At 42.7% G+C, this 26,457-nt stretch overlaps 1 protein-coding gene across 4 annotated transcripts in view; it reads right to left on the minus strand.

Moving 5' to 3' along the window:
• Positions 1-26,457, minus strand: part of LOC139820217 (ras-related protein Rab-37) — a 145,565-nt gene that overhangs the window by 44,567 nt on the left and 74,541 nt on the right. Inside the window, exons 1-4 of one of the 4 annotated variants that reach the window (XM_071790364.1) lie at positions 23,005-23,733; positions 18,089-18,197; positions 15,434-15,712; positions 4,528-4,638 (exon numbers count right to left, since the gene is read on the minus strand). In XM_071790364.1, the coding sequence (XP_071646465.1) occupies positions 4,528-4,638; positions 15,434-15,712; positions 18,089-18,157 (459 nt within the window). In that variant the 5' untranslated portion in view covers positions 18,158-18,197; positions 23,005-23,733. Of the gene's footprint in view, positions 1-4,527; positions 4,639-15,433; positions 15,713-18,088; positions 18,198-22,754; positions 22,984-23,004; positions 24,333-26,457 lie in introns of those variants that run through there. The other 3 variants (XM_071790368.1, XM_071790382.1, XM_071790374.1) reach the window with 3 other exon arrangements.

The following is a 26,457-nucleotide window of genomic DNA, read 5'->3' on the forward strand; positions in this document are numbered from 1 at the left end:
CACTGAACAGGCTTTTAGATAAACAGACTTTTAAACAGACATCAACGCATCATGTATATGTACATTTTTTTTCTATATATAACATAATAAAATAGTACAATGAAAAATTATATTTCTATTCGCAGCGTCACTTTTCCTTTAAGCGTTCGATGAAAAATGAAGAAACTTTAACGAATATGTGCGGCGAAATTGATATTCCTAAGTATAGGCAATTTGATAAATATCATGGAAATCGGTACGGTTTCGTCCCGGGACTTTCCTTCACGCGCGAGGAGAGGAACTTGAAACAGGGAAAAGGAGCAGAAGGACCGAATTTGCTTCGTCACGTGGCGCAGCCTAACTTGGCACTGTCGGCCCGAGTGATTTATTGCTCACCTTCCCCTCGCTTCTTTAACCCTCGATATTCCGGTTGCACACAATGAAAGAGAGAAAGAGAGAGCGTGTGCGCTTACCTCCATCTTGACCGCCTCTTAAAATTATAATCAGTTTTACTCTCTTACTCCCGCCTTTCACTCCTTATTTCGCGGGGAATGCGGATTATACCGGCGCGACTTGATATTATGCCGCAGAATCAATATCAGAAAAATTGTGCAGGAACGTGCAAGTTTCCATACATAATCGGTATTACCGAATCGCGCTTGCTTTATACTATTCCTATATTTAATTCGTTTTACCTAAAAGAAAAAATATATATACATATTTAGATGTAGCTTATCACGCGATATATTTGAAATGACAGGAACGGCAGAACATATTTGAGCCTCTCCACGATCTCATTTTAGACACACCTCTCCGAGGTATCTCACACAATTTTTCGCATTTGAAAGGAGGCCACCACTTTTTTCCATACCTATAATATACGACTTCCTTCGATTCATCCCTTTATTCATCCCTCTGCCCGCAATCCCTCGCGATTCTCTTAGCCTTTTGCCTAAGTCTCAATGCGAACGCAAAAGCGGACGCCAGCGTACGCTTTGTCTCCTCCTCTTTCGCGTCTTGTCAAAGATCCGACGTTTTCTCACATTCTCTGCTTTATACCCTGGCAAGCTTCAATGTGATCACGGTCTATTTTACTTTCTGTCATTGTAAAGCGCACAGACAAAGCTGAGACTTTTACATTCGACTTTCCCCTTCTATATTTATAATGAATTTCGTGCTCATTCTTAAGAAACAAGAATTAAAAATGAAAATAAAGTAGCGATGTTAATCAAAATTTTAATTTGAAAGGAAACGCATTAATTTTTTTTTCATCCAAGCAGCTAAATAATGCGCGAATTACGTAATAAAAACTGCTGGATATGGATTCAGCCAGATTCGCATCGAGTGCGGAACGCGGATAACCGTCAAATGCAGATAGTAATTACGTAATGAGAATCGTGCAGAGCCGATTAACGTAATTCCAAAATCGAGCGCAATACTAATTATTTTCACGTGTATGCACTAACTGATATGTATCGATTGATATTTTTATATTTTTTTTCGGTACCGCCGCGCCGAGGCAAAGTTTAACGGGTATGATCGCGTATTCGTATATTTAAGTAATAACACTCGTGTTATACACGATGCATATTAAAGGTAATGTTGAGACTTCGCGAGATACACTTAATTGACCGAGCCGGGATTAATTAACAAGATGGACGTTCGGTACGCGTAAGCGTTTAATTAGTACTGCACGGACTCTTCCTCGTTGAGTGAACACTGATTAACTATAACGGTCTTTAACTTGAGCTGGAATTCGCAGTAATTAATTAGCTCTGACCATCGACCCATCCTCAGGACGGATTAAATTTATAGAAAGGGACACTCTTCCCCTCCTCTCACCCCATACAGATTATAAGGACACATCCAACTTGTCTGTCTGTCTCTCTCTCTCTCTCTCTCTCTCTCTCTCTCTCTCTCTCTCACTTGCATCATAACGCGATGATTATTATTACACAAAACTGGAGCTGTCGTAAACATATATAAGATATTAAATTAAAATAGCAGCTCACATAATGAACGTCCTTGTGCGAACGCTCATTTGTAAATTTTAATGGGCTTAAAATACAGCTAGGTAAAGCTATTTATAAAAAAAATTTGCATAACAATGTTAGAGAGAAAAAGGAGGGATTCTATTTACGCGAAATCTCAGTAAACACAGAAATAATTGTAATCGGGCAGTTCATTCGAAGCTGTGTTCCACATGTGCTCGAGCATGATATTCAAATTCGACCAGCGTAAAATGAGACTCGCACAATTTATTCCAGTCGCATGCACGCGGACTTTTTTTAATTACGTATTAATTACCTCGAGAGGGAAAATCGTGCGAGCGATTTCTCTGGGTATCGCGCATACGTCTGTCCGCGATGCGACGTTCCTCAGTTCGTAATGAAATGAAACTTTCGTGCGCGGGAGAGAGCCTAAGATAGACTCTCTCGCGTTACCGGAGAAATCCGCAGCGGGACGGTCGTTTTGATAGAGCAATTTCAACTTTCTCGAACTGTTAGCGAAACGACGCCGACGGTCGATCGCTGGTGCGCGAGAGAGGCGGAGGTGCGAGACGTGTTCTCGTAACTGGAAAGTGCAGCGATTCGATGCCCTATAATCAACGGGTTAACATCCATCTATGCTTCGCGATACACCATCGCGGAAATAAAACTTCCTGCGCGCGCGTGAAGAACACAAATCGACTGTCTAAACGTACAAATAGTTTTGTGGCTTTACATTTTTCCGTCACATTTCGAAAAAAATCTTTCCGTTACTTGACTTTTTTATCGAGACATTTTTCTGTTGACGCGCAAAATGTCTTTCTGCCAACAAGATTCGTGGGACGAACCGTTCCTCGGATAATCGAGTCGACGATGAAGAATTATGACCAAGATTATGACCGACCGCATACCGACAGACGCGTGTTATGCGCTTGATAAATGCCAAGGTCGCGTTGAAGCTACTCCCTGGACGATTCACAAGTCGGCCGCTACCGACGTTCCTCCCCCGTAATTGCATAGTTTATCACAAAGACTTTCTCTGCCGGCGTTTCCATCAAAGGCGGATAGCCAACCACCTGAAAACCTCAATACAAACGCCTCTGTAAATCCCACTGACCTGTCGTCCTTCTCTCTCTCTCTTTTGCCTCTTCATCTCCCTTCATCTTTTCAGCGACTCGTGAAAGCTCGTGCCGTGAGGGGCGATCGGCGAATCGAGTGCTGGACAAAAGGGAGGGGCCCCTGTTCGCTCGAACGACTCTTTTTCGTGGCTGGTGCCCCCGATAATCGTCGGCCCGGCCGCGAAAATATCAAATGCAAATGGCACTCTGACAGCCCCGCAATGTTTCTCGTTCTTTCTCACTCCTTCAAATTGGTGACGTAACCATAAATCGAATTTTTCTCTGACAGAAAGACCAAAGGAGATGCCATAAATATTCATTCGACGCTACGATGACAAACGACGCCAACGTTTTAGATGACGTATAGACACGCGCGTGCAGCATCGACATGATGTCTGTAGTATGCATAGAACGGCGCGTTAGCGATATCTCTCCTCCCCTCATCTTCGCGAGGATTACTAAGCCGTTCATGGCGAATGATGTATCGTAGGATGTAGGTATTTGGAACATAAAAGTGGCAACGTTACCTGCAGCGAAACAGGAACTCGCAAGTGGTGCGCGTTTACTTTTGCTTCTTGTCTCACCCGAAGTTTACTTTAAGTTAAGAACTCGAAGTTAAACGTATATACGCGAACGCATATAACTCAGCCTTAAGAATCTCTACCTAGATAATAGACAAAATTCGCATTGGTGATGCAATCCGAGTGACAATATAAAAGATCCAGTCGCTTAAAATAATTAGGATTCATCGCAGATAATAGTTTTCCTACGATTTCCGGAAAAAATTTCGGTTTTATATAGATAATTAATTATTGATTAAATTTAAGAGACCAAATGTGCCATGTCAGGGTTTCCTTTTGTCTTAAAACTTTTTATTTGGATGCTATATCTCGTTATGTGATCGGAGATTTCCGAAGTCGCAGTTAATGCATAACGTGCCGAGACAAAGCTTTCATAGAACATACGTAAACGCATCTCATGGCCGTTAGACTCGTGCATAAATGCGTTGCTCACATTGTCAGACGTTGATACGTCATCGTATGGCGACATTGTAATTCTGCTCGACATGTGTCGGTATCGCAACTAATAGTCTACCGGACAAAGAACATATAACCATAGAAGTTCGCACTAATACCTTCCAGCTCGTATATTGGTTTCGCACTGTTATGTAAAGTAGATTATTAAAAATAATGACTGTAACTTTAATATACGGTACGTTAAATATTAATCTTGAAAATAATTATAAGCTGACAAAGATGGTAGGTCACTAATATGACTGCAGGAGCGAATTTAAAAAAAGTGGAAAGGGAAATTAAATGCAGCGAGAAGGCTTCCGCGCTGAATTTAACTTCGAAAAATAATAGTGAGGGACATTCATTGCATTCCACGGTTTCATCGAGCTGAAAAGCTTTAATTAAATATCTCGGTGCAATATTACTTACCGTGAAACCGATACCCACGGTGGCCGCGAAGTTTCCCGGCTGGAATCTTCCGGTATCGAACTGGACCAATAACGAAGTCTTACCAACTCCGCTATCACCGAGGAGAATTGTCTGCAAGCATACACGCTAGATTAGTTTAAGAAAACTTTAATGAAATAGGAACGTTCTATTTTGTTGCAAAGAAATAAAAAACGATGCAATCTATATCTCGATCACGAATCTTTGAGTTCATTTTTCAATTAATATATACACGTACGTTTCCCATTTTTCGTGAATATTTCCTCAATTGCATTTTATATTTCGGCGTGTAGGTGAGAACAAGCATGGAATATAAAAAAGCGTTCGCGAACGCGATTACAAGGAGCTATATCAGCTTTAAGCTCTAGTCAAGTCGGTGTCTCTCCGAGCGCAATCACGATCCTATTTTGAGATTGTTTTGTCAATTGGATACGGTACCAACGAACAAGAGAGAAATAGAAACAACGTAGTGATAGTGCACCGAGTGTGCAATAAACCGCGGCAGTTCGCGCAATCAGTAGCAATGTCGAAGTCGATTGCGACGATAAGCGATCGAGCGTAGCGACGTACCGGAGTCCATCTTCCACCCAATATCAATTCGTACTGGCTCGAAATTTAGAGACGCTTGTTGAAAACGGATCGATGCTGCGGGACTATCAACATTTGTTTTCGATAGCGAACCAAGCGACTATCTGTTTAAACGAGTACGCCACGGTACCGCTCGATATCGGACTTGATATGAAAATTAAATTAAAAATTTAGTGGTGGCGCCACAATTTGATCAACATGAAATTTTTTACGACGGAATTTAATGTAGACTCCATCTACTTTATCCCATCTCGTACGATACGAAGATTGTATTCTCTCTTTTTTTTTTATTCATATGTTATTCACGATTTATATCATGTGTGAGTATCTCGGCTAAAATATTGGAAAGCGTAATGCGTTGCAAAGCGAAGGATATAACAACTTCGTGGCAGATAATATATAACTGGGAGAAAGAAAGGAAACGATCTCTCCCACTTATTGTTCCGTACCAGGGGCCACCATCGTCGTCAGACAATGGCAGCTCTGACAGAAGATTGATACATGCGCTTCGAGTGTCTTCGCGCCGCGCGCGCGAGAATATCAATGCCATCGGTAACGGCGGAACAAAGAACAAGGGTTGCAATAACGCAGGTAAGTACGGCTGTGCCATGATGCACCGATGCCACCGACGGTCTAGCAGGTGTGCCTCCATTCTTCTGGCGATGGAGGCGCAGAATCGTTGTCCCTTCCTCGTAAAATGTCAGCGAGTGGGTAATAAGTGATTAAATAACACAAATGCTCTCTACACCCCTGCACACCGTTCGCTGTTTTACTGCTTTCGAGAATGAGAAAGAAAGAGAGAGAGAGAGAAAAATACCATGTATGCCAGATATTGAAATATAAATGCACTTTTTATGGACATGCCGGGGGTATCATTTTGGACCTGACATTCGCGTGTCGCGTCGCGTGATTCTCTCGAATTTGTATATGATCCACCGCATTCAAAATTTAGAGAGCCATTATTATTGATAGTGTATTCGCGTTTTACGCTCGGGGATAAATTATCTCGGAGTAACCGAATGAATGTACAAAGCACCACAATGTAAAGCATATAAAATTGCTGGAACCGCAAGAGTCTCGCGTGTGTAAAAGAGAAAGATTAAACTCGTGACTAATAACCGCGACTGTGTTTTGCGAAAACGAAGCTAGGCATGGTCTTGACGTTCAATTTCCCGTCTCGTGGAAAAACTTTTTTCATCTCTCGTCTTATCGGAAACAACCTCCGTCGAAGGAGCGGAACTTATCGTTCTGAGATCGTGATTAGCGCTCGCAAAAGGCCACGCGCGAATAAAAAATGCGCGAGGAGTGGCGAAGAAAAATGCGAAGAACCGCCAAAATCTGCGAAACTGATTCGAATCGACTGTCAGAATCTCGCTTTCCAAATGAGAACATTCCCGGGCCGCCGAGAAGATCCTAAACCGTGTCGCCGTGGATTTATAATCTCCGAGCGCCTCGAGGCGGCGCGGCATCCCCTTCGCGACAGAATTTCTATTGAAAGATTCGCGATACCCTCAGGGGGTGGTCGTGACGAGTGTCGGCGAATGTGTCGGCCTCAGGGGCGGAGAAACTTAATTCACTGCCCTCCCTATCCCGTCTCTCTCTTTCTCACTCCCTCCTGCGCCCCCTTCTCCCATTCTCTCCCTTTCTCTCCCTCTCTCCCGCCCCCCCATTCTCTCTCCGCTGTTGTAATCTACCTCTGTGTTCTCCCCATTTCCTCCACCCTCAGTGGAACCCCATTATTTCTTTGTAGATGTTTGTGCCGCCGCCGCGCGTTTTCAATTAATTGCCGGTAATCGCGGTAGGTGAGCGAACGTTAAAAGCTCACTGTGACTCGGAAAGGATTTCGTTGTGTGATAATGTGTTGCGTGAAAACGCTTTTTAGAAATTGTTATACCGTGAGCTGGATGGCCGGAAGACTATTTTTGTCATAACCTAATTCTTGAAGATAAAATGTAAAGACGTAAGGTGAAAAAATTAGCAAACGTGGCATCAAAATCTTTCAAATGACTCGCTAATAAAATATAATATTTTTCACTTTATAAATCGTTATAACAAGTCAAATATTTTCTCTAATATCAATTAACGCAGCGAATAATGCATCCCGTTAATCAATTATTCGAAAGTTAAATAGATTATTAAAGATTATATGATTAAAGATATAATATGATAAATTTATTATCTTGTGTCTATTTTCTCATTTAAAATTTAGTTCGCCAAAAGATTTATATCTTCAATCGTCAATTACGCGAAAACTATCTTGGTGTTCTCATCGAAGAAATTAATTAAGAATTAAAGAATTCTAAAAATATTTGATAGTTTTTACAACAGTCCATTATTATAAAGTGCCGATGATTTATGCAAAAGACCGAGCGAATTTTTAGCTCTTCGGACAAGAGTACGAGATCAAACAGACTTCACCTCTCTTTATCAGTGACGGAGAATTTATCGGCGACTATAAAAGTCCGGCTACCGTTCACTTCTTGCAACGAACGCGTTTCTCGCAGTCACCCCGGAGCACTATCGATTAACGATCTCGTACAATCAGTTTCGATCATTTGTTTCTTCGCATCTCGTCAATCCATGGCGATTTACGGTCATGCTTTTCAAAGTACGTAAATATACAATTATCTTTCTCACGATCGTGCTCATTATCGTACAATAAAGATTTACATGTATCGTGCCATTAGAACGCATCAAAGTGGAAATTAAATAAATAAAAAATTTTCGCTTTTCGTAGCTTAACCTGTGACACGATTATTTATGTTATAAATTAATAAAAATTTAATGAGCAGGTAACGTCGCGATTTTATACGGGAGATTATACACTAAAGAACGTGGTACTATAATTAAGATCGTAAGTTATAATCGACGTAATCGTCGGCTAATCCGCCTTAAACCTGTTGGTCCTTTCAGTGAGAGCGCGGAACTGTCAATTATTAATAATTCCTATATACAGACCCTTCGTAGTCGGGTACATCTCGGAACGGCTCGTAACTGCGACGGAAGTGTAAAGCTGGGTACGCGATCGGTTACTACGGAGCCGTCATAAAAGTGCGATCGTAAAACCGACGTACCATGAAGACAAGCTGTAAAGATTTACGAACGAGATGTTGCGGGATTCGCAGGCTGTCGCGATCGCCGATAGAACTCGGATCCTGCCGAACGAGTCCTTTTCTGCACGGTTTCCGATGAAGTGAAAAACCGTCTTGTGACCCTCGAACGTTTTGTCATAAGCGCGAGCTTCATATTGTGTGATTCGCACGGTAAAAGGTAATTTAACGGAATATGAAAGTATATACGAACGTATTCTTTTGTAGAATAGCGCAGTAAAAAATATAACTACATTGCGAATATCTTCGTGAGCTTTAAGTTTTGAATTCTTTTCTAGAGTACCGCTAAAAAAAAAAGATGTAATTACATAGCGAATATTCGTAGGTTTTGAAGGACTTTCATTCTTTCGGAAACGCAACGTCAGAGTTCCTCAGAGAATCCTAGCAGTCGAAAAAGAATCGTTAACAAGCGAACGCCGTAATACACGCCACGTATCGCATACGGCATACGGGTTCGGACTGTTCGGAGTTTCGTTACTTGCGTTGCGATTTGCATGAGGCGATCGCGCTTAAACATGTGCACGTGCGGCCGCGGTGCGTGCGCGTGTACATGTGCAGCGTGCATGTGCAGCGGCAGTCGCGTTCGAGAACGCATGAGATATCGCGTTACGCGCGCATTTAACGGCGACGCACTCGGTGCTCGTAAAAAAAAGGAGACAGAAAACACAAACGTGCGCGGCACACGGCGTGCGAAAGTAAGCACCGCTCTTTAGAAGAACTATTGGCAAATAAATGTGGAGAAAAAAAGAAGTCGTCCTACGCACGTTTTTCAGCGCGACAGTAAGTATTTCACGGGGAAAATCACATGCCATTCGCGCGCAAGCAGTACGAAGTCTTCTTCATCCGATAAATGGATCGAGGGGGACTTGTCTTGTCAATGGATAAAGATTTGTCGGCAAGGTTGCATCGTTTGCGGGACGACCGGAAACCTCGCCGCGAAGGAAATGCTCACGACGGAAATTTATAGAGAACGCAAGACGCGCGAGAAGGAACAAAGGAAGGCAACGCGGGAATGCGGGAATTCCAGTTGGAGAATGATTTTATGTTTCGCATTCTGGTTGCGCGAAATCTACCATGAAGAAAAATACAGAGAACAGCTACATAGATTCAGAATATTCGATACCGTATTTATACGGAAAGCAGAATATCCGCGAGGAGAAAAGTCTAGAGAAAAAGAAAGAATATCTTTTTTACATATAAAAGTTTAGTTATTTAAAAAAATAACGATAATCGTTATCTCGGAATCATTATATCAATACCAATTAATAATAAAAATACCACTGAGAATAAATTCTATCGTTAGCAAAATGTTTTTGTCGGAGAATATCATCCATATATCAGGTGGTATTATCATAGTTCCTATTACCATGGGTTTTTCATGTGCGAAGGACTTTCGAAACTCTGATCGTTCGCATTTTCATATCCAGTGGCTTTTAAACGCGGCAGTGTCGCGCATAATACCGCTTTTCGTGTGTCACGACGTCCAATGGTGCGACAAGGTCGTGTACATTCGTATGCTAATCGTCGACAAGGCAGAAGGAGAAAAACGCGCGGACGAAACAGAGGAGACGACGACGACGACGATTCGCGCGACGATACGACCGATAAACGCGAGCGTGGATCGCCCAAGGTGTGATTCGCGTTTTCCCTGAGCATCAATAGTGCGTCACATAGTAATGCAGATTGATCAAACAATCGATGCAAATGTTAATGTCGCGTGTCCTGGCATACAAACGTAAAATGGACATACATAAATGAATATTCAAACATATTCGTTATTTGAATTCCAAAGCTAAATAATAATTTTTAAATCGGAGATAAATCGATTGTAAGTAAATTTTAACAGCAGCTAAATCCATTATTAAAATCGTAAGTCGCGTACTTTTCTATTCCTAGATCATAAAACGTAACATTGACTTCCAGACGTAACACACAATGTACATTTCACGTATTAATAGAATTTTTCGAATTTTACAATTCTCATAAATAAAAAAGCATAAATACTTTTCTATTTATGAAAACCGTAAAAATAGAAAAATTTTGCTCATAGGACTCTTAAATCTGATGCCTGGACAGATTAACATCCTCCCCCTATGTTGGGAGGTAAAGCGGAGCAGTCGTCGGTAAGCACGTGAAAATGTGATCGATCACGTGGCGTCCGCTGTCAAAGCGATTTCGCGCGTGGTTGTCCGGTGCAAGCTCGGTGCCGGTGCTCGGTTACGGTATTAAAAGCCCCAACGGTATTTTGCGATTACGAATACGAGCTGCGTGATCGTGGATCGGTTTCAGAGTACGCCGCAATGAATCGAGCCATTTGCGAGTGCACGTGTGCATGCGCTTGGTGGTGGCTCGGCGACGACGCGAGAGGAGAGGCAATGGGCGCACGCATCGCTGCACGTACGCACATATACGCTGCACATACACGCCCATTATAATACGTTTTATTTAGTTTTGCGACATCATTTGTCATTCGTGTTTATTCATTTGTCTCTCGTAAAAATCGAAGGGCGTTAATTCTCGCGCCGTAAAACTTTTTCTCCCCCTAAGGCACACATATTTTAATTTTTTATTTTTATTTTTTTACACAATTCCGAGAACTTTTGAGTACAACTAAAAGATTGATACGTCGAATGTCAAGTGTCAAAAATATCACAAAAATAATTTTCATGAGAATCATGCTTTGCTCGTCACGCATATTTTTACATGCTGCATGTTTCGTAATAGAATTTTTCATTGTTACACAGCATAACATTTTATTTTTACAATGTATACCGCAATCTTTATTTCGAAATATGAGATCTCCAATATTAATTACCTCTAAATTCTTCCTCGAATAACGAACGCTTCCGATGTTGCAATTTGAGCCGTGATCTTATCTCAAAATTTTAAGATTCTTAAATTCCTACATTTTTTAAATATTTCCGTAACGCCATAAAATTCTTAATCTCAACGGACTCTTTGTATCTGCTAATCTTTGTTCGGCTATTATACTTCCTTTCAGATAAAACATATCAAAATTCTTTTGTCTCTCGAATACGCCATTCATTATAATGATTTAAGAGAAATTATGTCCTTCTCGAAGGTAAAAATCGTTGTTCGCAGCAATCATTTCTGCGTTCAGCATACAAGCACTGTTTCGATAAGTTTCTGCCAAGTTATTTGTCGCCATAGACATAAAGTAAAAGGACAACTTCTCGTTTTATTTTACCCCTTCAAATATTACGTAGCGCTTCGCACGTAACAGTACCAAGTGCCGGCGACGCACGCAAGTTCCTCTTCCTTCTTCGTCGTCGAGAAATCTTACGAGTAGACAACGCCGTGCGCGATAAAAATAACTCGAGCCTCACCGTCGCGGTCGTCGAGCGCTTGTTTAATAGAGGCTCGCTGTTCCTCGATGCAACAGCTGCGGGTGGTTAGATTATTACCGAACGGGATTGAATCAGCCAAGCACAAAATGAACTCGAGTCCGCGCGATCGAGAGTATCGCCACGCGCGTTTCTTGCAAACGGGACAAACTCGGCACCATTAAAGGAAAGAGAAAGATAGAAGGGAAGTGTCATTTACAAAGTTTAGAATTACATTAAACATTCGCACGCTATTAAAGAGCCAATTTGTCTTCTCTTTGAACGAGAGATGAAATCGCAAACGGGAAAGATATTTATTTCCCACGAATCAGCGAGAGGAAAACTTGGGATTTCTTTATTCCGCGTATTCGAAACCACGGGAAATATCTGTCATAAAAATGTACTGTTATGATTATGATTACGGTAAGGACACGTCGCGAATATGTTTATCGCTCCTTGCTCGGCATACGCAATTCTAGCTCGAATAATTTATCAACTACCGAACTTCTCGGCTCGACAAACCCGACCAGAATATCAATCGGGTCAATCCGCCTAAAAAAATTCACCCTAGTATTTCGATATTTCTCGATAAAAACGATCGAGGGACGTATCGCTAGATTACTGTTTTCTCAGAAAGCTTTCTCTTGCAAATCTACTTAATGCCGAACGTTCCTTTTATTTTAACTTTTGAATGCATTAAAAGAAATTTTGAAGGCTGCGCAGGATTTTTATATAATATTCTTCTATCTTCATTTTTTTTTCTCTTAGATTTATATAACTGTCAGAGAAATTTCAAGGCTATTTATCGATAGCATTCAATTAAAAATTATCAAAATCGTTCCTCTACTATTCGAGTATTTTCAAAATTTAATAGACAGTTGTGCATAAAAGAGTTAATTCTAAAAATTATTACATAAAAAATGTAACAAGCGGAAATGATAATGATTCGAATCACGATCAAGCATCTTTCACGACCCGATTTGCTGTTCTGGAGAATAAGTTCGATTCGCTCAAGTTTCACTGCTCACATTGCTCGTGTGCTGTAATCCTCAGTCGAGAAACTTCCCCGACAAGAAGTATCAACGATCAACATCTGGGAAAATGCAAACTTTTCCTGTGAACATTCCGATGAATCCCAAGCGCGAATCAAGTGACATTTACAGAAAATCTTATTATATTTCATCTTATCGCTGAGGTTATCACCCCTGAATTACCATAATCGCGATAACGTATTTACGAGCGTGAGTTCTCTTATCGAAAAATCCGTCGCGCTATTTCCGGGAACGGTTCGCAGCGACGACGTACTATCGTCATGACCGACGACATGAGATCTAACGAGCGTATACGCGGAAAGATCGCGCATCTCCCTCGCGGCAACCGTAAAACCGCGAAGGACGTTGCAATTTCTCGCGGTGGTTGCGGTCGCTCTTCGACGCGGCTTTGTCCTTCTCTTTCAGCGGTGTATCAACAGTCATTAATAAAAAATATCGTAATTGCATTCTCGGGCAAAAATTCTCTCGTGAGGATTTTTCGCTCGCGACCGACTAAAAGACCGCTTCGTCTTAAAAAAATAAAATTAATTTCATGTTTCGGTTGAGTCTGACAATGAGTAAAATTCAAGACTCTTGCTATTCTACTTTTAGAAAGAAAGTTGCTTGCGAGAATAAGATTACGATTTTTATGCATTTATAGTCTTCTCCGGCGTCGTCGATACGCACGTGGACCAGAGGTAAAGCCGGAAATCGGCTTTGCCGAGATAGCTCACCCCGCGTACGGAATGCCACGGTGTCTATGTGTACATGCCGTTGGTCTCGCCGCTTCGTCCTCCCGCCGTCTTTCTGCATTACCACACGGCCGCTAACTCAATTGGTATGCGACTGCGCGAGCCCGCCAGATGCACGACCGCCGTTGAGGTCAGTGTGCGGTGCGTTGTCTAGCCGAGTTTCAACCGAGTATGCGTGCTGTATCGTGAAAAAAAAAAGAGAAAAATATATACGCGCGCGCTTCCCGCCCGCAAATCTCGGAAAATCAATATCGACTCCACCGATCCTTTGGGACCGAAAATTACGCGAGATACGCGAGATTTTCACTAAAACTTTGTCGGATTTATCGGAACGTGCGGAAAGATAAAGAAGACGAATATAATCGAGGCCGTTGAACGCAAAACAAGATGAAACATACGTGGGTGAGAAAAGAGGGGAAAGGCTTAAGTGGTTTTCTCCCCTTAATTCGATATTTATCTTCCCCTACCCGGGGAGAATCTGCAAAAATCAAGCTGGTTGCTGCGCTGGGGTCTTCAATTATCCTTTATAGGCGGTACGAAGTGAGTACTGACGAGGTGCCCGGACGGTCGAAGAAAGTGCAAGGCAAGAACCGGCTCGAGAGATGGTAGACCCCCTACCGGTTTTACTTGGTCCCCCTGTGTAGTAGCTTATTCAAACCCGCAGCCCCTCTCTGACCCCCCTCTCCCGCCGCTCTTCCGTCCCACGTTGAGTAGTCACGAGAGGAGAACCCTCTCCTTAATTGCAGCGGGGCGACCGGAAAAAAATGCTCGATGGCTTCTGGGTTCTACTTTATTGCGCGCTGAGTCGCGCATACAGCTCGGAACATAAAATTAAATGTCACGCGCGAAAAAGTGCAACGGGGGCCCCGATCGCGTCCTATATTTAGCGCCTGTCGCGCGCGAAACGTTATCGCTCTTGGCTGATCTGAGCTGAAACCGATCGGGAATTCAGCTCCGATGGATCTCAGCGGCTGGGTGTTTGCCCGTCGCGAATATTCATCGCGCATAATGCGACACATCGCATGCAATTATCAAGGACGACTGTAAATTTCAAATTAGTCTCACTAGTTCTAGAATTAGGCATCTTGGACAATCCTTATAATAATTGTAGAATAACTATTGTTTGTAGAATAACTCTAATATATAATAATTATTATAATTCGTTTAATAATAGTAACATGTTTAACATTTTATCTCTCTTTTTTACCACGCCATACATTGATAATGCCTGTATTCTTTTGTTATCGCGCCGTTCCCGCGTTCCGTTCAACTTTGTACTTGCATTCGTTATATTCCAATATGAAAATTAAGCAAAAAGAAAATTTTTTAAGTATATCTGAACGCTGCGGATTTTTTGAAAAAAGTAAGAACAATTGTAAAAATGTATATCATTGAGAAAGATGATTTTGTCCGCAGACGGTCAAGCAAGTCGAAGCTTAGGACGCTATGGATGTTATCAAACGCGCGTAAATTTATCCGCGAATCGCGTTCCACCGGATGCGAATGAAGACAACGAAGGAGCAGATAAGAAGACGGCGAAGACAGAGGAATCTTACGACGAGCTGGAAGCTCGCGAACGAGGCAAGGAGAAGGACGTGATGAAGTGCAGAAAAAGACGGAAGAGAGTGGATGGCGGGAGAGAGAGAGAGAGAGAGAGAGAAGCTGCGAGGAGTGAAGAAGAAGAAGACGAAGACGCGAAATGAAGGACGGGGGAATCGTCTCGGGGGCCGTACCACGGCTACCACGGACCTCTGGCATTCCCGATCATTATTCCACGGGTTTGCCAAGGGAGAGGAGGCCGGCTTGTCCTTGGCACGGAAGGCAAGGTTAATCCCACTGCATCTCGGAAGCGCGGTGATCTACCGATCGACGAGTCGATTTTGCGAACGCGCGCTCATTTCGCCACCGAATTACGCGTGTTCGGTATCACCTCAAGATGTGATTTATTTTACCGCAAAAGAGACGAGACGGGAGCTAACTTCTTAATATTATTTTTTGTAGGTGAGAGAAATTTCGTTTGAATTTTGCCGTATCTCTTTAAGAACTCGTGCTAATCGACATACCTTGTGCGCGAAATTATCTTCTTTCTCCTGATCCCTCTTCAAAGCGCTTCTTAAGTTGTCGAAGTCGCTCGTTGTCCTAAAAGTCGTGCTGTAGTTGTTGCTGAGCACCTCGGCAGGTGGCTTATAATCGCGATATCCGGTAGGTGAGGGTGTCTTCTCGAGGGGTCGTTCCACGGTTGCGGGCGTGAGGCCTCCGGAAACGACATTCGTGACGGTGGAAGAGCGATCGTCGTCCATTTCGAATACGTCGTCGCTCATGCTATCCTCGGCCGTCAGAATCTGCGAATCATAACGCAAAATCACCTTTAAACATCTCTGAAAGTGTCAACGTAACCGATATCATTGACCAATCATTTTAAATAAATGAAAATTATTTTTAATTTCAAAAATTTTTTAATTATAATTATTTAAACTTATTTGTAAAAAATATGGTTTAGGTTACAGAGAAAATCATTAATGTGCCATCCAAAATTAACTGACGTAGATGACCTTAAGAAATAAGAATAACATTTAGCTGCTCAAATTCCAAGTATACAACTCTCGTGGAAGTCGAAACGGGCAGTCGAGAAAAAATCATTACATATTTTAATATAATCTCAAACTCTTTGATCGTTTTCGACTGTCATATCGGTCGCGAAGAAATCGCTCGCGGTATTTCTACCCTTGCAATAACTTTCCGCGGAACGAGTGCCGCTTGTCGCATTATCGAAGCCTACTGGAGAAAACCAGTTCGGCGGATGCTCTCCGTAAATGCCATTGCCGCGCAGCGAATGCTGAAATAACTGTCCTTCGATCGACCGACATCTCCATCTTCGAGGAACGTGCCGTAACGCCACGGCCTTGTACTTAAAGCCAATTAGTAACTAGTCCCCGACAGTCCCAATATAGTGCCTAGATCGCTACATGGTCGCGTGTAATCATAAAGTGACACGAGGATGGGTACCTGGACCTTTATGAAGTTGCAAATGCGCGACGATTAACTCGCGTGGTCATCGCGAGTATCGCACGAACTCAATCACATCAGGCGAAAATTGTCATAAGGACTCTCAACACATAGAAGCGTTTGACTGCTTTATTCGAAGCATGATAACGTGAAAGACTTGTCACGTAAACATGTCCGTGACGTTTCCGTCCCGACGTCGTGTGACGTCGTGACGTCGACGGCGTCGCCTCTTGAAATTGAAAGGCTAGCGTGGAATCGATAAATTTACATGGCGGAAGGCGATTGGCATACATGATTTATGGCACTGTTCCCCACGAAGAGGCACCGAAGAAGTCCGATATAATCTCCCGGGTAGCCAGCTCCCCGCTGAATATTTTAGCGGGCATATACGCTCTACGAAGGTTACTTTAGCGACGTCTGACTACTTCGATTCTTCACGTCGCGCGCCTTAATGGCCTTTATCGATAGCACGTACAAATGATAGCGTAGCGGCAGTTTACTATTATCGTCGTTGCATTAGCTTTTATATCTCGATTATTAAAATTAGAAATTCAATATCTCGGGACTATACTTTATATCGGAGTATATTTTTTATGTGTGGAAATATATTTTATATAAAAGTATATATTTTTTGTCATTCTATTCTGTATTCTCTTTATGTGATATAGAAATATCACATAAATTTTGTATTGTATATTTGCATACCTATATAATTTTTCCCCTATTTTTTTATCTTTCTTTTTTGCTTTCGATATGTAAAATGATATCAGATTTGTAGAACTATATGCTGATCTCAAGATTTGAATTAATTTACACCATGTACAGCATGTTATGATGGAACAAAGTGACAGAGGTGTCATGGTAATGAATACGCACATTGTTCCGAAGTCGCTTCCCTTCCGAACTAATTGCCTTCTGTTTCACTTTACCCCATAGATCGCCCCGCATTAATCCCTTCTCTGAGAATGTCACGTGACATGCGACCTTGATTACACGAAATCAATTCAAATATTAATGTCAAATAGACTTGCTCTTATTGTGTATATAATACAAGCTAACATATGAGGGAAACATATAACTTACATAAATAAAATAAAATACTTATCAATTCTCTAGTATTAGAATGGACGCTTTTGTGCGCACAAATATTGACACAACTTCTGGAAAAGCAGTTCTGCTAATGGATGACCGAGATACGAAATAGTCTGTTTCAGTATATGTAAAAGGTAAGAATCGATGAAAAAAAAAGAGATGGAAATTACAGCTTTAAAAATGTACTATTGATCGAGCCAGATGCTTAATCGATGGTGACCTGCGTACGACTACTGGACTCTTGGGATACTTGTTGCACCGGTTCTCCACGCTCATTACTCAACTGACGGTTGCCCATATACCGGTGATAAAGTCGGCAGCGATAATTGGGTTGCGAAAGCACCGTCGCGATACCACGACACCTCGCGTGGTCGATCGATTCTCCCAAGAATAAACCCACAAGTTACTCATGAAATGGATCAAATGTTTTAAAAATTTCATACAAGTTTTTGATACCGCAAAAAGGAAAAAGAAAGAACGTAGTACAAAATAAATTTTTATAATTCGTATATTATAAAAAAGTCTAAATAAAATAATGGGCTCTTAATAAATGTCTTATAACTTTCGAAACACTTGATCAATCACACGAGTTACTGTACATTAAATAAAGATGTACTTACATTAAGGGACGCCGAAGCGGGAACGGTAACTATAGATGGACCATCACCATCACCAGCACCACCTCTCATCGTGGTCTTCTAAATGCGAATATCGTCTCTCATTGGATAACTGCGAACAGCAAAATGACGCCATCCGTTAGTACGGTCTATTTAATCAGTAAATAAAAATAAACAGTATATTATGAGAAATTTTTATGTAGAATCATGTAACTTAAAAAAAAATTTTCTTCTCTTCCCCCAATGTTTTAAAAATAAAATATAGCTACTCCAGTAAATATTTACAGTACATAATTACTACAGTAAATATTTCAATCATTTTAACACGTTAAAAAGAGATCGGATTTTATCTCTCAATCCCTTCATCCTCTTTTCCGCGAGAAGTCTATAAAATACAAAGGCGTTATCGCACTTCTAGGCGACTGATTCTAGTTCGAGTGTAAATTCTATCTCGAAGGGTGCGAGTTTGCTTCGCACTGTCGAGATCAAAGTTCGACTAGAGATATATAGGTACCGTAGCGGAGTCATCGCGTCAGTTCTAATCCCGATCAAGGAAAACCGAGGAACTGTATTCCACGAGGTACTCCACTCCGTCCGATGAGTAATTCTCCATTCAATTTCAACCCTCCTTCGACTCACAGTCACGCAAACACGCGCGGATTTTCACGCAACATCACAATAAGCGTTCGTGAGATCATCTCTCTAATATCTCTCTTCTTATCGGCGCTCCATCGATACGTGCATCTCTCTTTCGGGAGCACAGCTTCTTCTCTCGCTTCTTCTCTCTTCCTCCTTCTCTCCCCTCATCAGCGCATTTTACAGCCTAACGCGCTCTATACTTCGTCCGCTCGTCCTGCCATCCCGCTTTCTCCCTCCCTCAACACGTGCGCTTTCTCATCGTCCTGTTCGCCCCAGCCATCTTCAACATGCAATCACGCACGCATCATCTTCACTTCACACACTCAAACATGCATACACACACACGCCGCACATAAAACGTCCCGCATGACGTTCTATCCCTCTCAGGTGCACACACTTAGCCTAACTACATTCGAGTGTCGTTCGTCACACGCCCGACAACAGGACCACTCTTCCGTTCTTTCCCGCTCGCTCTCTCAGCCGCAGCATCTTCACGCTCCGTTTCATCGTTTGTCTCCCGCGTCCTCTCGCTCTCGCTCTCGCGCCACGACGGGTCTTCGTCCTCTTTGTCACACGCACGATCAGAGGGACCGGCGTGCCGTTCATCTCTGTCACGCGCTCTCTCTCTATCTCTCGACGTGGCCCACCCACCGCAATAAGTTCCACCCGCCCACGTTACCTTTCACACACTTCTCGCCGGCCGATCATCCGTTGCGGATCGGGAAGCAGGCGATTCGCTTATCTCATCGGCCGATCTTTCGGCGACCGACCGATCGGCCGACCGTCCGATCCGAAAAAATGAGACAAAGGGGCATTTTTTTTTCTTCGCCGGGACCAATCGGATATATTACCGCCGCGATATCTAGCAGTAATTACGCACGCGTAAATTCGCAAATTATTATACATCTCGAAACGCGAGAGCGATTTACCATACATTCCAAAATCGATATTTTTTAAATAAATTCTCTTTTTAAATCCTTTTTCTCAAATAAAATTAATTCTTCTCAAAGCGTTTTTATCGATTTTTGCTTGAATTAAGTTCCTCGAATCGTTGTGATAAGATAACAGAATCGACTTAACAAATGCGGAGCAACTAAGATCACAACAAAAAGTGTCTCTTCCAATAGAATGCTTCGTTGAGTTTCTAGGGAAATTATTTGTCCTTGAAGTCAATCCTCGGTACGCTTTCTCGGTCTCCTGGTTTCTTCTCCGATTTTCACGGCCAGTCGAGCGAAACGTACTCATGGTCGGAAACATTACTAGAATCAGTATGCTCGAAGAACAAAGGATGTCATTATCTTAATCGATAAAGTTATCGATTTGTAAAGGTGCTTAACGCAAAATGGATTTTCATTGAATTGGATTGTTGATTAAGTGTTTACTCAATCAACACACAGCGATCGAAGAAAACAAATGCTTCATATCTTTAACAATTTTAATAAATATGGTTCACCAACAAGTACAATATTTTTATTATCCATTTTATGTTCTAAGAAAATATCGGAGAATACTTATTGAAATATTTATTAAAGTTCGCGCAAAAGAATATGCTAAGTGATCCAAGAGAACTTCAGAAGTTTTTTAAAAATATCACGTTTAATCTATAGTACACCGTAATCCTTTAACCTAATTAAAGGTATAAAACTATTTATGGAAAAAATCATTGTTATAAAAACTAAAAAATTTTCAAACTCTCTTAGATTCCTCCTAAACAGTTAAATGCTACGTATTTAAATGTTTCGATATTTGGTAACATTTGATAAAATGGTCTCCAGAGCAGATCACGTATTTCCTCAATCAATCTCCGCGTTGACAAAAACGCCACGCATGAATACAATGTATGAATACTAACCATACACTCCGATTTCGCGGAATCGCACCGGCGATTCCGTATCTCGCGCTACGAAATCACGTCGAGAATTTGATTGCACGACGCTCGCGCTGGTCTTAATGAGCGCGAGCCTCCGATCGAGTAAAGACCATCGGGGTCCGGCGGATCATTCGGGTCCTCGCGCGCACCATAAAAGTTCTCTCTATATTTAGCCACGGCTTCGTATATGTTCTCCACCTACATCGCTGCCCCTCTTGTTTGTTTTACGAGTCCGTGCCGCGTTTTCATTATGTTTACACGCGTCGCGAAATTGTCGTGCGACGCAAATTACTTATAGGCCAGTTTATTGATCGTCGCGTTAAATGATTGCACAATGGCCGCTTGTCCAAATATATCGGAGATTCTTTCTTCGACGCACGATCGTGGTCGTGACGTCATGGCGTCTTAGATATTGATTTATCCACGGTACGGGTACGATTCGCCACGTGTCGTGTAGGTTATCGCGATCGGGGGTACGAAATTAACGACGGCGTGTAACATCTCTGGGAACGAGAGATCGCATCGAGTCCTATTGTTGTCGTCATTTCGAAGTCACGTCTACGACCTCGGCGCAGCGCACCCGCGACCGGCGCTTTCTAATCTGCATCTGCAATACGACCGTGAATCGCGGCTTTTAACTAGAGATTCTCTGCCGGTGTAATAAATTATTTCACGTCCCTCTATCTATGCAGTCCGATTACCAGCCCGTAGGGAGATTTCTCTGCGATCGATCGTCTTTAGAACTGCGATTGGCGCAGCCAGGAAGTAGGTAATCGGAATCGCTACGATGTGATCGTCACGAGCGAAGATCACTTTCCGGTATTTACATGCATCTCAAAGAGGCTGTTGAAGCACCCGAGAAAGCAGCATTATCATTATCATTAACGCATTAATTTTATTGCACTAATTTTATCCATGTAATTTTTTATTTATTTTAAATTCAAAACGAGAGAAATAAAACTACGTTGTAACGAACGGAAACTCGGTCAAGCGCCTGAGCTGCAGTTATGAATGCTCAACTACTTGTTACACTTTTCGCTGCACATGCGCGTTGTCGGAAACTACCACAATTACAAAAGATAACGTGTGATACTTTCTTGTTTTGTTGCTTCCTTTTGTCCTCTATTTTTATGGGTGGCAATATAATGACTTGGACAACTTCAATATACGTCCAATTAAAAGCATCAGAACGAGAAAATAAAAATTGCAATTATTACCTAAAAACGTACGTTAAGCTATAGAATATTAAATCAAATATAAAAAGTTACATTAAATATCATAAATTAAGCTCGCTCGACCTTCGTTATTTCTACATTATTGCCAGGAGATGTAACGCGTGAGCATAGGCGGTGACTTTGAAACAGCGCTTCGATATTGATTAAATGCCATTACGAAAGTCTACGTCCGTTCCTATGCGTGCTGTTCCATCAACAGCGAACGTCACAAGGTCGCGTATTAACATTACGAACTTCTATTTCCAGTATTACATGCGTGCACACGATAGCATTGCGGGGCAAACAGCAGAAGATTAAATCTCGCCTGAACTAACGCTATCGCGCGGAATGCATCTTCGCCGGATATTTCTGTCAAGAAATTACCCTGAAGTCGCTATCGAATACCATCAACTGTGCGCCGATTCTTATACGCCTGACGACATCGATCACAGAGATATATATATATTCGCATTTACAGCATAAGCTCACTCGTGCGCGATGTAACGTCATTCGGGATAATCGTTCGCGACACCGGAATATCTCTCAGCGACGAGAAAGAAGAGAGCGTAAAGCCCCTTGCACAATGCCAGGCAACAGGCAATAGGAACAGGGAATAGAAATCAGAAATCATGTATAAATGCAGAGTAAACAGTGACACAGGCAATAGACACAGAGTTTCCGTCGCGTTGAAAATTCTGTGCCTATTGCCTGTTGCCAATCAATCATAGTATTCGAATTTTTTTCGGTTGTAATTAACGATTTTTTAGTTATTTACTGTTCCTATTGCCTATTGCCTAGCATTGTGCAAGGGGCTTAAGATCGTCAAAAGTGACAGCTGCTTATCGCTCGGAGAGCAAGGAGGGCGCACCAAGAAGCTCAATGGGAGAAACGCGAAGAATGACGTCACATGCTTCAGTCATTCTGTAATTATCCTAATTGACCCTACCTCTGGTGGATCGCGCCCCTACTGGCGCGCGCTGTCGGAATTCGCTGCGGCAACGCGCACGTACCTCCCAATTGGAAATCGCACGTTGACACACCTACGAGAGTAGAGAGTCTCTCCTCTCACCGGAGAGCCTGCGCTCGTGCTTAACCGAGAGAGCCTCGCTTCACCCGCGTCACTTCCCCGCGATAACGCTACTCCGTTCTGGCCGATAACGTGGCGGTGACGTAACAACGGAGAGAGAGACACTCACCTTCCACCAACGTGCGGTAGGTCGACCCACTTTTCCCATGAACGACCGACGAACGGCAAACGAAATACGGGAGACTCCGCGCTCCCTCGTGCTCCCTTATCGATCTCGCCGCGTATTTACATCGTCCCGCTGCCCTCGGCCGAATAAAATCTCATCCCGAGGACCCGAGTGATTGAACACGGTGCACGGTGTCACGTCGGCGCGATGGTTCGCGACACCCCAGGAGGACAAGGGTGGTTTCCTCCACCCTTCGAGACTTAGGGGCAAGCCTCGTCGCGACGGTGTTCGTCGTCGTCACGTGACAACACACAGGTCTGACCGACGCACACTCGCGGCAGTCACGGTCGTCGCGCAGCTGTCTGACGGGCGGCAGCGCAACGGAATGAGGTGGAGCGCGACTATTGTGTGTACGGGCCGCGTAACGCGAGGGCGATGTGAGTTTCCGCGAGACGGGAGACGTTATCCCCGCGGAGTGCAAGGAGCGTGAAAGACGAGGAGAACACGCTCGCGCTCGCGCTCGCGCGCGCGCGACCCCCGATGCGTGTTTATTTGTGTGCATTAAGAGGAGAGAAACGAGGGCGCACGCAAGCGCAGCCCGCAGCGTCATCGTCGTTGTGCTCCGTTGTTGTCGACTCGTTACTCGTTACCTCGACTCGATATCGCGCACGTCTCCTCTCTTTCCTTTCGTTCTCTGTCTCTCTCTCTTACACGCGCGACCACCGTTACGTCACCGTGTACATGTTGCGTCACCGAATGCGTGCGCGCACGTGGTCGGATGCGTACGTTCGACATATGTATATGACAATTCCGCGTGATCCAAACTTGCATATGGAATACGCGAGATGTATTGAGATCCAATTGAAAATCGAAAAGCCAGTTTTTTCTTTATTTAAATTAAATTTTTTCCGGAGTATTAAAGAAGAAATAACAAGTGCGGAAAACATAATTAAAAGAAACAGACCTAGAGGATCGATTCTTGCAATATGGTGCAATCAAGAGTAAAGAGAACGCCAAAAAGTAAATTCACTTGTTGATAGCACTCTTATCGTAACGTAGAGCTTTTTCGATAGATCATTATTTTTCGCAAATCTTTCTTTTTTTATTTCTATCCGTATAAATTGAGCTATTTGCTTCTTTGTCGAGCACAATGGCATCTATAAATAAAATATAATAATGTGACTAATAACAAGAGAGAGAGATAAATAATCTAGCAAGAAAATTTAACATTTAAAGAAAATAAGTGTTCCACGAAAATAATTTAGCAATTAATCCTATTTCTTAATTATTTACTAAATAAAGCTCCTATTTTTTCTCTTAAAAAATGGGAAAAATATTTGCATTTTTCCGAGTGCATTGATACCATGGTTGTTTGCGCCAACATTATTTTTTTTTTCAGAGCCAAAGAGCTACTTTGAAGTCGCAGCATTATCTTCGCATGGATCAAACTTACGTACGACTGCAAACATCCCGCGTTAATTTAATACCGTTTCATCATGAATTATGTATAGCTACTGATGAGACTAACCATCCCGTAGTTTCCCAAAGCTATCCTTCATTATTATTTAAGGAGTTTTTCAGATCTCGATAGAATTTACGAAAAAAATTTAAAAATCATTATCAGACAATATCAATACGGTGTAAAACAGAGAAAAAACATTGTAAATATAAAAATTAGTTTCAATTATTTATAAATTTCCATTGCAAAAATAGTGGATTCTACGGTTATATTTTTGCACTATTAAAGTAGACGACAAAGAAAATAATCTCAGATTCACGTGAAATTGGGCCTAGTCGAGGCAAAGTAAGTACTGTTCAAGCGTTTTTTTATTCAAGCAGAATGGAAAACTCGTAAAATGGAAGGATATATTTAGTCTTACAAATTTATATCAACTTTATAAATTAAATGCCCCTTCGAGAGAGACAAGCAGAGCCATCGTCATCCCCCGCGAGCTTTTTCGCAAGTCAACCCTTATACGTACTCGCGGCCGATAAAATCGCGCTCTTGCCAGAAATTACCAACCCCTCAACCCCGAAATAGGGGTAGCCCGAGGAGGAGGGTGGTGAGTCAGCCGCGGAGGGTGGGTTTGACGAATAATTCGCTTGCGCGGGGCTTTCTGTGCTTTGGAGGCTCGCCACAGGATGGCGACGCTTCTCCGGCACGGCAGAAAACGCTTTCGACCCCCTGCGAGGACCAAGGACGAATCGGCCAATCGGCGGTGGTAGAAGCGAGGGCCGAGCCCGTAGTTTCTAGAATTCAACGACGGCACGCCCGCCATTTTCGGCCATTCCTCCCAATCGCCGTCGACACGGCGTTCCTCACTCTCGCGACAACGACGTCGATGTTACGTTACGCAACTCGGCAGATACAATATGCACTCTCGCGACAACGACGTCGATGTTACGTTACGCAACTCGGCAGATACAATATGCAGACGCACAGCTGCGCAACGATTGCATGATGCAAACACTGCAGGCAGGCAGGCGAGCGGACAAACGGGATGCCACCGATCTCGGCAAACGCCGACGATCTACGATCGCATCGAAATGCGCACAACCACCTAATTTTTTATTCCGCGATACTGCGGAGGAAATAACTAAAAAACGAAAAATTTGCAGCTTAGACGGAAACTCGTGAAAGATTAAGATACATATCTCGATTCGCGAGCCGCTCGCAACTGCGCATCTATATAAGCAGCAAAATTGATATACAGCTTGTACGTCTCCAAGCTGTAATAAACAGGCACAGTCTTTCGTTAAACACAAATAGGCTGCTAGAAAATAAATAAAATAAACCAAAATTAAAATATATATTCGCATCGGTCAGTATTGGCGATAAATCGTGATTTGCAAGTCATTAGCAATCCGCTCGCGAGACTTATTCGCGACGTTTTTGAAGGCATATGTCTTCGATATATACCTATAATCGAAGTACATACGCGATTTATTATATCAAATCTGCGATCGTATCTTTTATCCTGCTTAATGCTGCACTACAAATATCGTAAAATTTAAATAAAAGCAACACTATCTCTCTTTTTCCCTCTATATCTAATAATAGCAAAGTTTTATTTTCGCAGTCTCTCTGCATCTATTAAATTTTCATCGCCACTCTTCTCTTTTATTTATCTCGCGCATCTTCGAGCTTTGGTCGCACCGAAAGGAAGAGACGCGTCGACACGTGAAATCTCCGAGGAGAGTCGCAGATTTGTCCGTCCGTCGTCTCAATTATGCAAATCCGCCGGTGTGGAACAACGCCGCTGCTACAGCGACAACAACGGAAAGAAACGATTTACATATCGCAAAAATATGCATGCCACAGAGATGTAAATTGTACGACCGCGCGAGTGGCGGCGACGTGACGTCGAGGTCTACGGAGAGTGGCGTTTTGCGCCGAAAGGGGGGAAGAGCGCAGTCGAGGAATCGTCGAGACCGCGAACAAAGGAAAAATCGAAC

This window comes from Temnothorax longispinosus, chromosome 1, assembly GCF_030848805.1.
Source record: "Temnothorax longispinosus isolate EJ_2023e chromosome 1, Tlon_JGU_v1, whole genome shotgun sequence".
Classification (NCBI taxonomy): Eukaryota; Metazoa; Arthropoda; class Insecta; order Hymenoptera; family Formicidae; genus Temnothorax; species Temnothorax longispinosus.